This window comes from Palaemon carinicauda, chromosome 5 (assembly GCF_036898095.1).
Source record: "Palaemon carinicauda isolate YSFRI2023 chromosome 5, ASM3689809v2, whole genome shotgun sequence".
NCBI classification, from domain to species: domain Eukaryota; kingdom Metazoa; phylum Arthropoda; class Malacostraca; order Decapoda; family Palaemonidae; genus Palaemon; species Palaemon carinicauda.
Genome location: NC_090729.1, coordinates 99,771,226 through 99,787,192, shown reverse-complemented (window position 1 = coordinate 99,787,192; position 15,967 = coordinate 99,771,226). Strand labels below are relative to the sequence as shown.

The 15,967-nt window shown below is 35.6% G+C and overlaps 1 protein-coding gene across 1 annotated transcript; it reads right to left on the bottom strand.

Annotated features, from left to right (window-relative positions):
• Positions 1–11,544: 11,544 nt before the first annotated feature.
• LOC137641043 (uncharacterized) lies at positions 11,545–12,303 on the bottom strand. Its single transcript, XM_068373492.1, has one exon. It carries the CDS (start codon positions 12,301–12,303, stop codon positions 11,545–11,547), a length of 759 nt encoding a protein of 252 aa, XP_068229593.1.
• Positions 12,304–15,967: the final 3,664 nt, after the last annotated feature.

The window sequence follows — 15,967 nt, the reverse complement described above, 5'->3', positions numbered from 1 at the left end:
ATATTTTTAAAAAAACAATACTACATTTCAAGAAATGAAACCTATTTCAATAGAATTCTTAATGCTAATATGATTACCATAACATAAAATTGGTAACGTATGATATTTGTACCGGAAACACCAAAGCGATCGTAGAAAGTTTGATAAATCATAGTTATTCTATATTGTTGGCTTTATGGATGTGGATTTGCGTTAAGTAAAATAAAAACAATACATGTTATAATACATACATGTAATATAGAGGACTGCAACTGATACTGGCTAATGGCTGTATATAGTGTAATCATAATACTTTCTATATATATACAAATATGACGTGCATTTCGGTACTTATGTATGAACTCATTACAGAAATCAGATATCCTCCTTAAACTTCTTACTCAGTGTATAAAGAAACTCAAACAACTTTGTGATTGATAAATTGCCAATGAATAATCTGGAGACGCTGATATATAACTTCTTTCCAGCTAAAATAAATTAAAGAAAACACTAGAGATAATTCTTCTGAGGATGACATATATGATTCCCTAAATACGATAACATCTGGAATTTTTACCATCACAACAAATCTAGTATAATCTTCAGCAGTATGGAACTAAAGTATTAAACAAGTATCATCTAAGTCCCTTTGAGTTCCCTTCCTATTCATTCAAGTTAAACAATTCCCTTGTTTTGTTTTTTCCTTGTGTACTCTCATCGCCCAGGTCTATTTCTGTTTTCTTTCTCGTCTTTCATGTTTAACCAATTCCCCTTTTTTCTTTTTGCATTACCCTCATCCATGTCTCTTATAGTTTCCTTCCTCTTATGCCAAGGTAATAAATTTCTTTGTTTTTCGTTTTGTGTATCGCCCTCATCGAGGTCTCTTTTAGTTTCTTTTCCCATCTTTCAAGTTAAACCAATTACACTTCCCTTTGCTTTTTTAATTACCCTCACCCCGGTCCTTTGTAATATCCCTTCTCTTCTTTCTAATTTTAACCAACTTCCTCTCTTCTTTGTGCACTACCCATTTAGTTTCCTCCCTCTTCTGTCAAGAATAACAAATTTCTTTGCTTTGCTCTTTGTCTACTACCCTTATCTGGGGTCATTTTTGGTTTCTTTCCTCTTTTTTCAAGTTAATCTAATTCTATTGCTTTCTTTATTTGTGTATTACCCTCATTCAAGTCCCTTTGAGTCTCTTTCCTCTTCTTTCAAGTTGAACCAATTCTTGCTTTCCTCTTTGTGTAATGCGTTTACTCAGGTCCTTTTAGTTTCCTTCCTCTTTTGTCATTATCATTGCTTTCCTCTTTGGGTATTGTCTTTATCAAGGTTCCTTCTAGTTTCCCTCCTCTTCTTTCATGTTAAACAAGTTTTCTTGTTTTTGTCTTTGTGTATTGGCCTCGTGGTGGGCCCATTTTAGTTGTCTCCTTCTTCTCTAAAGATGAACCATTTTCATTGTTTTCTTCTTTGTGCACTACCGTCATCCAGACTCCTTTTAGTTTCCTTCATCTTTCAAGTTAACCCATTTTTATTACATTCTTCTTTGTGTGTTGTCCTCACCCCAGATCCATTGAGTTTCCTTTCTCTTTTTTATTTTTTAAGTTAAAGCTTGTTCTAATTGTTGTGCACTACCCTCATCCAATTCTGTTTTAGTCTCTTTCCTCTTCTTTCAAGATAAACTAATTCTATTTTTTGTTCTTTCCTGTATGGCTCTCATCCACGTTCATTTAGATAATTCATATGTTCTTTCAAGATATAAGAAATATCCTTACTTCTTTGTGTATTGTTCTCAGCTAAGGTACTTTTCGTGTTTTCCATGATTTATTGAGAATACAGGTCTACAGTGATAGTGGCCAATGACAGAAAAAGGATATTGATTCTTTTTATGGCTATGATTCAGACATACAAAGGAATTCCTTATATTTTTCAAGTGACTAGGTGCATATTTGTATAAGTGTTAAAAACACTTATGAAGAAAGCGTGCATTTCAGTGTACCACTGGTTCATTTATACAATATATTATAACTTGCGTTATGAGGTATTATGAACAGCTGCAATGTGTTCACCATAAAGCTAACCCTCTTTTTTGTAAGTAAACTTAGGTATCTTGGTTGATGAGTATTTCGTTGTGGAATCTCCTCTGCAGCAAGCAGTGCTTCTGCTATATATTTTCTATCTTTGATAACACCACTTCCTCTGAATACCTTGTAGCAAAATTCACTATTCTCAGAATACATCTATTGCCCCAGGGCACCAGCCACCCGATGAGATACTACCACTAGAGAGTTTTTGGGTCCTTTGCCTGTCTAGACAATACTACATTGAATCCCTCTCTCTGGTTACGGCTTATATTTCTATTGCCTATATATACACCGAATAGTCTGACCTATTCTTTCCACATTCTCCTATGTCCTCATACACCTGACAACACTGATATCACCAAACAATTCTTCTTAGCTTAAGGCGTTAACTGCTGCACCGTAGTCGTTCAGTGGCTACTTTCCTCTTGGTAAGGGTAAAAGAGATTCTTTAGCTATGGGAAGTAGCTCTTCTAAGAGAGGGACACTCCAAAATTAAACCCTTGACCTCTAGTCTTGGGTATGCCATAGCTTCTGTACCATGGCATTCCACTGTCTTGGGTTAGAGCTCTCTTGCTTGAGGATACACTTGGGCAGACTATTCTATCTTCTTTTCTCTTCACCTTGTTTTTTAAGTATTTATAGCAGATATATGAAAGATTTATTTTAATGTTGTTACTATTCATAAAATATTTTATTTTAATTATTTATTGCTTCTCCTTTAGTGTATTTATTTCCTTATTTCCTTTACTCACTGCGCTATTTTTCCCTGTTGGAGCCCTTGAGTATATAGCATCCAGCTTTTCCAACTAGGTATATTAGCTTAGCTAATAATAATAATAATAATAATAATAATAATAATAATAATAATAATAATATTGAGGTCCACTGCCACTATTTTGAATGGCTCCTCCATTAATGACCCCTTTCCCAGTTGTACTTTGTTGGTACTGCCGGTTGTATCAGCCAATTTTTAGGTATCAGCATCGGCAAAAATTAGGATGATACCAGCCAATACTTTTGTTTCTGGCATGGCTTTAGACCAGACACAAAAGTGTTGGCTGGTATATGGCCCATTAGCCGATACCACTGATACCAATACCAATACTGTTATCGATATTCTAGCACATCTCTAAGAATCAGTAACTTCTCGGGTTAGATGTGATATATATATATATATATATATATATATATATATATATATATATATATATATATATATATATATATATATATATATATATATATATATATTTATTTATTTATTTATGGAGAAACTGATTGCTTATTGCTATGAACTGCAAAGCTGTACTATAGTATACTCTACATTTTAAGCTGGCATAAATGTTTTAAGCTCTGTGTCACTTGCTTGCTTCTGATTGGCTGGACCTCATTTTGTCTGAAGTCATCAGTTTTCTGTACACACAATTATGATATCATGAATATACTGCTACAAAATAATTTAACAGTTGCTATTCTGAATGTGCTTTAAATGCTAGCTAAATTAAGTGTAAATAAGCGCAGCCTACATATTGACTTAGTTTGATTATTTATCAATTAATTTTTATCAAACATTGACGCTGAAGTCTTGGAACAGTTCCAAATACAGAAATGCTAAATTTATTTATTCCAAGCTCAAATTACATCCTTAATATCACTAAAATAACTATTCGAATTTAATAGATTAAAAAACCAACATAATGATGATGAACATAAAAACATATAGTAATTAATAGATTTGTGTGGTATACGCTGATATTTCCAGTGAAAGTAACAGCCACTACCAGTAACCTTCGTCCTCCCACACCGCAAGACGGGTGTTTCTACATGCGTGCTTGAGGCATGGCTTTCCCTTCAAAAGACGATAGAGATTCCTCAATTAACATGAAGAAAATTTTAATGCCAGTGGCCACCTTATGTCGAGCAGAAGGTTCACCAGCCAGAGTTGTAATATAATATTGAATGTATTGGAATTTCCCACATTTGGGGGCTGGGCTATTCAAAACTTCAAATGATATTACAAAGGTCACATTGAATGGGGACAAAATTAACAAATTCAACCTAAGGATATTAAATACAAATATAGTACAGAAAACCGGAGAACAGAAGCATGGCGATAAAAAAAAAAAAAAAAAAAAAAAAAAAAAAAAAAAAAAAAAACAGTTAATAAGTATTTTTTGCAACCTGCTTTTTTAAAAGATTTACAGTATTAAATATATTCCTAGCATATTACATAATTACCGAGGCACTTCCCCCACTTTTGGGGGATAGGTGACATAAAAAAAGAGCAAAAGGGGACTTTTCTTCTCTTCGCTCTTCTCAGCCTGACGAGGGATTCAGTCGAGTTTGATTGGTAATGCTAGGGCGCCAGAGACCACCCTCCCCCGTTATCCCCCACACACGAAGCTTCATATGCTGAATCCCCTATTGTTGCTACATCAGCAGTCACCAAGGCAACCGGAGGAGGCAGCAGGGTCTAACGGAACTGCATCACAATCGATTGCCATTCATTCCTATTTCTAACACGCTCTTTTGTCTCTCTCACATCTATCTTCCTATAACCTAGAGCTTTCTTCACTCCATCCATCCACCCAAACCTTGCCCTTCCTCTTGTACTTCTTTCATCAACTCTTGAATTCATTACATTCTTCAGTAGACGGCCATTTCCATTCTTTCTACATGACCAAACCACTTCAACACATTCATATCTATTCTAGCTACCAACTCATTTGTTACACCCGTTCTCACCCTCACTACTTCGTTCTTAACCCTATCTAATCGAGATACATCAGCCATACTCCTCAGACACTTCATCTCGAACACATTCAATATCTGTCACTAATTTACTTTTATTCCCCACGTGGTGGCTGATTTGGTAACGTCACTGACTGGTGAATGCCAGACTGATGTTCGAGATCCGCTCAAACTCGTTAGTTTCTTTAGTCGCTGCAACCTCACCATTCTAGTGAGCTGAGGATGGGGTGTTTGGGGAAGCCTACAGATCTAACTGCTGAGTCATCAGCAGTCATTATCTGGCCCTCCTTGGTCCTAGCTTGAGTGGAGATGGAGCTTAGGTGCTGCTTATATGTATATATGGTCAGTCTCTAGGGCATTGTCCTGCACAATAGGCCAATGTTACTGTCTCTTGCCTCTGCCATTCATGAGTGGCTTTTAAACCTTAAAACTCTGATCCATACATCACAGTTGGTACAGTCACTTTGTCATACAGAACTCTCTTTACAGTCATCCCTCACCCTCTACTCTTTACCACTCCCTTCACCTCTCTCAACACTTTACATCCTTCACTCTCTGATGTACATCTGGTTCCACTCCACCATTAGCAGTGACAACAGACCACCAAGTATTTAAAGTGATCTAATTCCTCTCTATTCAACATGACCTTCAACAGAGCACCACCCTCCTTTCTCGTGCACCTCATAACTTTACTCTTACCCACATTAACTCTCAACTTCCCTCTCACACACCCTTCCAAACTCATCTTCTCCAACAAATCTGCAACCAATACAGTATCATCAGCAAACAACAACTGATGTACCTCCCACTCATGATCACTTTCGTCTATCAGTTTCAATCATCAACCATGCACTCAAGCATTTACCTCTCTCATAACTCCATCAACAAACAAAATGAACAACCATGGCGACATCACACATGCCTATCTCAGCCCCACTCTCACTGGAAACCACTCACTCATTTCATTTCCTATCCTAACATATGCTTACTGCCTATGTAGAAACTCTACACACTTGCAACAACCTTCCACTGATTCTGTATAACCTAATCACATTCCACAGCATCTCTCTATCAACTCTTTCATAATCTTTCTCCAGATCAATAAATGCAACATACACCTCCTTGCCTTTTACTAAATATTTCTCACATATCTGCCTAACTTTAAAAATCTGATTTAAACATCCCATACCTCTTCTAAAACCATACTGTACTTCTAAGATTGCATCCTCTGTTTTATGCTTAATCCTATGATTTAACACTTTACCATGTACTTTTCCAACCCCACTCAACAAACTAATACCCCTTAAATTACAACACTCATGCACATCTCCCTTACCTTTGTATATTGGAACAATGCACGCACACACCTAGTCAATAGGTACCATTGACAACATAAAACATATATTACACAATCTCACCAACCATTCAAGTACAGTCACAACCCCTTCTTCTAACATCTCAGCCCTCACACCATCCATACCCTGCTTTCCCTGCTCTCGTTTCATCTAGTGCTCTCTTTACTTCCTGTTTTGTAATCTCTCTTTTATTCTCATATCCCATCACTAGCTCCTCAACACCTGCAATAGTAATTATATCTGCCTCCCTATTATCCTCAACATTCAGTAACCCTCTCAAAACATTCAGCTCACCTTTTCCTTTCCTCCTCGCCTTTTAAACATCTTCCATTTTCATCCTTCACTGTCTCTTCAATTCTCGTATCACCCTTCCTTACTCTCTTCACTTCTTCTTATTCTCTTCTTATGAACAACGCAATCCCTGACCCCACCTCCAGTCAGCCACCCTCTTTTCCTCAGCTACCTTATGTTTTACTTCCATTTTTTTCTCTCTATATCTTTCATACTTCTGTACATTATTATTCTCCAGGCATTCTCCAAATGCCCTTCTTTTTCTCTTCCACTTTCATCTTCATTCCTTCATTTCACCATACACTACCCTTCCTCATACTGCCTCCAACAATCATCTTGCTGCACACATAACCTACAATCCAAACAAAATTTTCTTTTACTAACTTCCACTCCTCTAGATTACCAGTACTCTCACTTTCACCCTGTCATATGCCACTTCCAACCATTATTGATATTCACTTTTTACATCTGTTCTTTTTTAACTCTTCAACCTTCACTACCTTCCTTTTACATCCCCACTCTATTTTCCCAGTCATTTGCTTCAACTAATTTTTCTTCAACCAAAAAATGATCAGACATACCATTAACCATACCCCTAAACAAGTACACATATATCAATCTTCGAAACATCTTTCTTGTTTATGTTTTCAACGCATTATCCATTAATGACCTTTTTATCACTCTACCATTTGCCACTGTTACCCATGTATACTTGTTATTATCTTTATTTTTTATTAAACTATAACTTATCGCAAGCTCTTGTTCAACACACATACTTACTAGTCTCTCACCACTCTCATTTTCACATGGTACGCCATACTTCCTAATGACACTGTCTACTCTCCAGTACCCACTATGGCATTTAAGTCACCCACCACGACTACATAATTCCTTCTACCTAGTTAATTCATTCCAGAATTCATTCCACTCTTCTTCACTTTTCTCATAACCTGGCCAATACACACTAACAAAAGTCCGACATTCCTTACCCAGCCTACCCTTGCTCACATTAACCTAGATGATATCTCCTTCCATTCCACTGCTTTATGTCATCCATTCACTCAGCAATAAAGCCACATCCTCTCTTGCTCTTCCCCTTTCAATCCCAGACACTCTACCAGTCACTTCACCAAACATCACTTAACCCTTCCCTTTTATCTTTGTCTCACACAAGGCCAATATATCCATTCTTCTATTCCTTAACATACTTTTAATCTCACATATTTTACTCTTTATTATACTACATTCGTACACATTCAGACACCCCAAAAGTAGAGTGAGGTGAGCAGATACTCTCCCCCCAGCTCCTCTTCTTTGATATCTCTCAGGAAATGAGTATACAGGAGAGGGGATTCCCAGTCCCCTCGTCCTGTACATTCTAGTCGCCTATTACAACACGCAGGGATACGTTGGTGCTATTCTAACTGTTGTTATGCCCCCACAGCCACAAAAGGCTTCCTAGCATAGGAAATATAAATATGTTTGAAATAGAAAACTACGATCAATTTAGGCTAATTAATTAAATATATATCTTCCTTAATTTAGCAAGTCCTTAGCATGAGATAGCAGACGAGATTTAAAAAAAGGGGGATAGGATCACTCAGTAGGAGAGAGCTGATCATATATTTTCTGTGTGGCTGTTACTCCCATAAGACAATCCCAGCAACCATCTAGATTTTCTACTATTTTTGAGCCTTTGACAACTTCAAAGTAGTATTATATAAGTCCATTAAATATCATGACAATACCAGTGATATATTATGATCTAAACATTGGTAGAACAAAAAAATTACGATTAACGCATCTCAAACTTTTTCCTTACCTACAATTTTGGGGGAGTTGTTTATTATCTGACAAATTTTGTCACTCCTGTAAGAATTAATTTTTTACATATTTATTGAGTGCATTTAGTATTGATTTTTTTGTTGAATATACTGAGCTGAAACTATATGGTTTAATAACATATTCATAAATTTGAAAATGTGTCAACACAAAACTATTGAATTCGGACAAATTAATTTAACCCAATCCACACCACAAAAGGTGTGGCCTTAAGTACAAATATACCACCCTAAAAAGATAGATTATAGTCACTCATACTAGGTTGGTTTCTTGTGAGCGATCAGACAAAAATCTCTATCACCACTCCACACTAACCCATTTGTTAATGAAAACTGTCCAAACTCCAGACATGAATTGACATGTCTGAGTCCTTTATCCTACAGGAGATTAGAAACGGCTGTATTTGTTGTCGTTGTTGTTGTACGTACAATATTTGTATATATGGTGAGGAAAACTGGCAAAACCCTACTGTCAGGCAGTAACGTAATTTTAAAGTAAAATTTTGTTGTTTTGCCTTTTTGCACTGATGGCTTTCATTTTTATTTTGTTTACAATTTTGTAAAGCTAAATTAAGTATTTTGCTGTTGGTTTTACATTAGTACATATATTTTGGTTAAATGTAATGTTTAATTTGCTTTGGTTGAAAAAGCTTAAGTTTTGTGGCGCCATCTATTGAGTGCATTTTGAAGTGCGGCCTTCCTCAGTATTTTTACTTCCTTGGCAAATTTTTAACTCATTTATTTTTCTTTGTGGTGACTGGGAGTGTTGTAAGGAGAGGTGACTTGTGACTCTCCTAAAGTATTCTCGAGAGTCGAGTTCAAGGCCGTTGAAGACTCTGGAGCTGCTGATCTGCTTTTGTGGATTATTTATACAATTTGTCATTGAGCTGCTTCTTAATGTGGAAGGCAGTTTACCTGTGAAGCTACGTGCGAGAACAAGACTTGCAACTGTGATTCAAGTGTTCTACTGCTTAACCTGGACATTGGCAGTTTTGTGTAGAGCAGGGCTCGAGAGCCTTTTTCATCTTGGATGGATATATCTACTGTATCAGCACCAGAGTGGTCTTGTTGGAGCAAGTAGGGAGGCTTCTCTCAGGTAAGAGGAACATCCCCTGTATTTTGTCGAGCCATAGACTGAAAGTGCATATCCACCAACGGTTGTGAAGGGCTGTTCTACTGATGAGAATGACTACTTGTGACCATATTTTTGAGCAGCAGATGGACTCGTCTATATCAGTACCGGTCTGTGTCATAGGACCAATATATTTGTGCCTTTAACTATTGTCAAAGCTAATGAAGGTTTAATATGAGTGTTGTAAGATTATGTACTTTAATATTAAGGTTTAGATTGTGATATAGGTAGGATTATTGTTTCTTTTTGTATGTTCTTCCACTTCTTTCCTTTCTGTTTAGTAATAGGTTAGTGTGGTGGGTAAAGGCTTTTGGGTACCTTAACATTAAAGATTTGATTTCCTCACTATGAGTAGGGTTTAGTTTTAGCATTAGGTGACTCATTGAGTTAATCGATGGCATATTGTACTTAATCAATTTATTACTTTTTGTGGGCCATCAGTGTTAGTACCTTATTGTTGTAATAAATATTGTGAAATTTTTGCCCTTGTGTCTTTCTGGTTTTCCTCGTTCCTACTGATTTGAGTTTTTGTCACTGGATTAGTGAATAAGTTAAAAGAATCCGTTATGGCTTCCTTCTAGAGGGAGTTCGTAACACCTACATATGAATTGACATGCCTTTGGCTGTTTTCCTACAAGGGAAAATGGCTGCATTTGTTGCTGTTGTATATATATATATATATATATATATATATATATATATATATATATATATATATATATATATATATATATATATATATATATATATATATATATATATATATATATATATATATATATATATATATATATATATATATTGTGCGGGAGATACGTTGGGTTGTAACCGAGAGGCTAGCTGAAATCAACTGACTTTATTTCAACAGTTAGCAAGTTTATATGTAGCAGGTAGACGACAAGTACATCACAAAAATTCAAACAAAGCAATTCATGAATAGACAGGCTTGAACGGATTGTGTTAACAGTGAGGTGTAGAGCGAGATATACAGTAAAATAAAAATACCATTACAGAGTACGAGTGTGTTGTGAAACATGTGTGGTATAATATGAATATACATGCATACAAATGTGTATATATATATATATATATATATATATATATATATATATATATATATATATATATATATATATATATATATATATATTCTACCTTATACTTAGGATCGAACACTGGCCCTTTCTAATAAAAGGCCAGGTCGAAACCAACCATGCCACGAGAGGCCTCTCGGGCATGGTTGGTTTCGACCTGCCCTTTCATTAGAAAGGGCCAGCGTTCGATCCCAAATATGGGGTAGAAATTTATTTCTATTTGAACACGATGTTGTGTTGATATTTATCCATATGTATATGTATATGTATATGTATATGTATATGTATATGTATATGTATATGTATATATATATATATATATATATATATATATATATATATATATATATATATATATATATATATATATGTGTGTGTGTGTGTGTGTGTTACAGACAATGTGTGAAACTCCGGCATTCTAAGAAATTTGTAAAATTCCTGATGGTTTTAGGAAACGTATGAAATATTAGTTTTTGTAAAAATTTTGCATAATTTTCTAGGTATTCTATACAATTCCTAGGCATTATATAGAATGAGAAATATCGTTCAGGCAAAGTGTCAGAAGAGCACAACAAAAGCCTTTATTGATAATTATGTATTTTAAAGTGGAAGGAATACGAAATAAAGCATATGATGTTCATACCAGATAAACAACGACAGCAGAGCTGAGATTGAAGTATTTGCTACAGCAGGTAAGACTGGAATGACACTTAGAATTGTACAAAAGCCTCTATTGATAATTACGTATTTTAAAGTGGAAGGAATACGAAATAAAGCATATGATGTTCATACCGGTAAAACAACGACAGCAGAGCTGAGATTAAAGTATATGCTACAGCAAGTAAGACTGGCATGACACTTAGAATTGTACTGTACTTAATTTTCTTCTTTCACACAAAAACACTTTATATTTTGGCACTTTGGTCTTGCATAGTCATATTTCACGAATCAGTGGAAAATTGATAAAAAATAAGGAGATGGTGTTGTTTCCGGTGAAAACAAGCAGAGCATAACTGGAATGAGCTACTTATTGCAGCAGGGAAGACTAGAATGGCATTTTAAATTGCACTTAATTTTCTTTTTCACACAAAGACACCTCATAGTTTGGCATTTCGTCTTGCACATACACCTGACGAATCCTTGGCCGCTTCCTGTGGACAGAGAAGTAGCAGCAGATTGGAAAGCTATTTCAAGGTCAGGAACATCTTCCGCTTTCATGAAATCTTTTGGACATACAGTGAATTCTGATCTGGCATATAGTTGCTTCAAGATTCCTTGTGCAGTTCCGGGGCGGTAAAAGCCATCTTCTGTCATGCTCATAACAACTGCCAACAGATTTCGCAAGTCTCCCCGCCCTTTGTCAACATCGGGAATCGGAACTTGCACACTGGCTCCTAAAGGCGCAGGAGGACATTTTTTGTCAGAACCCCTTTTCATTCTTTTGGCCTGCATTTCCAGGTTTGATTTCGATTCCATTTTATATTTGATAGCTTTCTCAATATTGAAGCAAACAGTGCACAAAATGCTAACCACATAACCTTCTACTTCGTTGTCATCATCGTCTTTAGGGGAATGCCCACAGATGGCATGAACATTTTGGCTACACTTTTCACATGTAAGAGCACCGCTGGATTCTTTTAAGCAGACGTAGTAGTTAGTGAAAGAAGAAGGGTTTTCAATAGAAGGCTCTTCGATAGCCATGGTTTCACCATTGCTTTGTTTTCCATCATCATGGATTGCATTCTCATGCATGTCTTCTGCAGAAAGTGCTGTCTCTTGCATTCCTTCATCTCTGTCTTCCTACTCTTGTATTGTTTGTACACTATGTATTATTTTTTCGAGGTCTTCCTCTGTTTCCACATCTTATAAAACATTGTCAGGTAGGGACGACGTTGTGAGGCCTACTTCAGATTGGCAGCCAAATAGAGCTTCGTATGGTGATCTTTTAATCCCAGAATAAAAAGCTCTGTTCTTCATGAGTTGGACGAACCGTAACCCCTCACTCCAGCGGCCTGTTTTTTCATCTTGCATCCAAGCACACACTATATTTTCGATGTCCTGGTTAGCTCTTTCGATGCTCCCCTGGCTTTTTCAGTGGCGCGGCTTACCATGAACGATCTTCAATCAAAGTGGGCCAGTACTCTTTTAGGCTGCTTACCACATTGTCTGCAAAGTCTCTGCCATTATCGGACTGTAGAATCATTGGTGCACCAAGCAACATAAATATGTCAACGAGCTGGTATGCTACTTCTGCGCTCTTTGTCTTCAGGGCCGAGAGAGCCACGAACTTGGTGAGATGATCTTGATACACCATTATAAACTTGCACTCATCATCAGGATGGGATTGCAAGTCGATGAGATCGACCTGACAACGGGAGTTGAATTCAGAAAGAACCATTGGCTTGACCATAATGCCATTTATAATGCCTTTTTGTTTTTTTTTTGTTTAAAGTTGCCTCACAGGACCAATAAAACTTTGAAATGTTGAAACTTGAAAGTAGAGGATAAAAAATAGTATATCACTGGCATTAATGAGAAACGTAACTTCTTACGTCAGGCAATGACATCTCCCTTGTCTTTAACCACCAACGAGCACAGCTCACGTTACTTCGGTAATCATACGAAAAAACCTTAACGAACTTTGCTCGCTGCTTGTACACTTCTGACGTCATCTGAAACAAAGTTCGTCGAGCAAAGCTCATCCGTGTGGACGGAGCCTTACAAGTGTTGTAATTCTTTCATTCTACCTCGTTTCAAGTAGGCTATCGTTCTCCTGCCTGGACAGGAACTTACGATCTATTAAATTTTTTTATTCCTAATCTAGATATTAACCTCTGGCACCATATCAAGTTTGTAGTGCATGCATGATATTTTTCATAATTCGGACCGTCCTTTGCATTTTGATCTTCCCTTACAGTACTACTCTGTTCGTAATACAAAGTATGAGGTTAATTCTAATAGTCAGGCTCAATACTACACAAGATTCTAGAAGTTCTAATCCAGCTGTGACCAAGTTGCGGAATGATCTTCCTAATCGGGTAGTTGAATCGGTGGAATTTCATAACTTCAAACTTACAGCGAAAGTTTCTATGTTGAACAGGTTGACATGTCTCTTTTTGTAGTTTATACATGAAAGATCTGTTTTATTGTCCTAAAAAACTCAAAGTATGGTTGTAAGTAGGTCAAGGACCGTAGCTCCTCAACATCTGGATCTCTGCATTGATAATGTTTTTTTAATTTTTTTTATGACTTTTAGAATATTGTGTGTGATTCTCAACAGCAAATTTACTTTCGAGAAACACATTTGGTCTGTATCTTCTTCAAATCCACAAAAAAAATTGGCTTATTGAGAAAGTCTTTCAAGATTTTTGGTGATCTATCTATTCTGAAGAAGTGTTTTAATTCTTTCATTTTACCTTGTTTCAAGTATTGTTCTCCTGTCTGGTCTTCAGCTGCTGATTCCAATCTTATTTGTTGGACAGGAACTTACGGTCTATTAAATTTCTTATTCCTGATCTAGATATTAATCTCTGGCACCGTCGTTCAATTAGTTCATTATGGATTTTTCATAATTCTGACCATCCTTTACATTCAGATCTTCCCGGACAGTTCCATGCAGTTAATTCTTATAATCAGGCCTTCTCCATCATAAGACTCAACACTACACAGTAGTCTAGAAGTTTTATTCCAGCTGTGACTAAGTTGTGGAATGATCTTCCTAATCGGGTAGATGAATCAGTAGAACTTCAATAGTTCAAATTCGTAGCAAATGCTTTCATGTTGAACAGGCTTACACAAGTCCTTTTATAGTTTATATATCAAATATCTGTTTTAATGTTGTTAATATTTTAAAAATATTCTATCTTAATTTTTCATTACTTCTTATATCGTTTATCTATTTCCTTATTTCCTTTCCTCACTGGACTATTTTTCCCTGTTGGAGCCCTTGGGCTTATAGCATCTTGCTCTTCCAACTAGGGTAGTAGCTTAGCTTATAATAATAATAATAATAATAATAATAATAATAATAATAATAATAATAATAATAATAATAATAATGTTATTAAAGGGTTTTATTTTAATTGTTCATTATTTTTCATGTAGTTTATTTATTTTCTTATTTAATTTCCTTACTGAGCTAGTTTTCTATGTAGGAGGCCTTGGGCTTATAGCATCCTGCTTTTGCAACTAGGGTTGTAGCTTAGTTAATAATGATAATAATAATGATAATAATTCTGCGAGGAAAACCTTTATAGATTTCTAATCTGACAGTTTTTCTCGTTTCCCTTTTAATCAAGCTAATTTCAATTTCAACTACCCTGTGTATTATCCTTAACATATACACTTTACACTTTCTGTATTCAAGTCAAAACCAACACTGTTGTGTATCTCTCTGCGTTAACCTTTGAGACACTTTTTAAGTAAAGCTAGTTTAACCTGTCACTATATGTATTGCAATCAGCCGCATTTCCTTTAGTGTTCTTTTCTTATCAGGTGAGTTTCAGTACTTACCTTTCTGGGTATTTTCTTGAACTACAATTCCTTTTCTTCAATCTACAACCTACAAAGGGGTTTTATTACTTGTATCTTTTTACTTCATGCTAATTAAGGTTGTTTATGGTTTCCATTTTCTTATTTCAAGTCAAGTTATTTTCTTGCTTAAATATGGATAATTATCTTTATAAAGAACCTATTTACCACTCCCTTTGTCTATTATTATTATCATTATTATTATTAGTAGTAGTAGTAGTAGTAGTAGTAGTAGTAGTATTTGTTATTATTATTATTATTATTATTATTACTATTATTATTATTAGCTAAGCTACAACAGTACTTGATAAAGCAAGATGCTATAAGCCCAAGGGCTCCAACAGAGAAAAATAGCACAGTGGGGAAATGAAACAAATAAATAAATAAACTACAAAAGAAGTAATGAACAATTAAAATATTATATTCTACGAACAGTGACAGCATTAAAATATATCTTTCAAATATAAACTATAAAACCTTCAAAAAACAAGAGGAAGAGAAATAAGAGAACTGTTCCCCTAGTCAGTGGAAGACCATGGTACGAGGTTATGGCACTAACCAAGTCTAAAGGACAATGGTTTGATTTTGCTTTATTTTTGTAAATATGTTAAGAAAAACTGTTTTCCACCAAAATATTTTTCAAACTTCTTAATAGATTATTAAATGAAAAAATGGCTGAGTCTCCAAAAACACTTAGTTCCTAAACTTAAATTCTATACGGGTTTTCCTTTTGGTCATGAAGATTTCCGTTGGAAAAGAATTTACAGAAATCATCCAACAACACTTTCCAACTGTGGAAGTTAAACTCATTCCTGAGAACCCCCTCACAATTGACTCACTTTTCCCCCTAAAAGATCGATTGAGTCCGTCCTCTGGTGTAACTCTGGGACCTACTTAGGATCTACTAAGAGGTTTT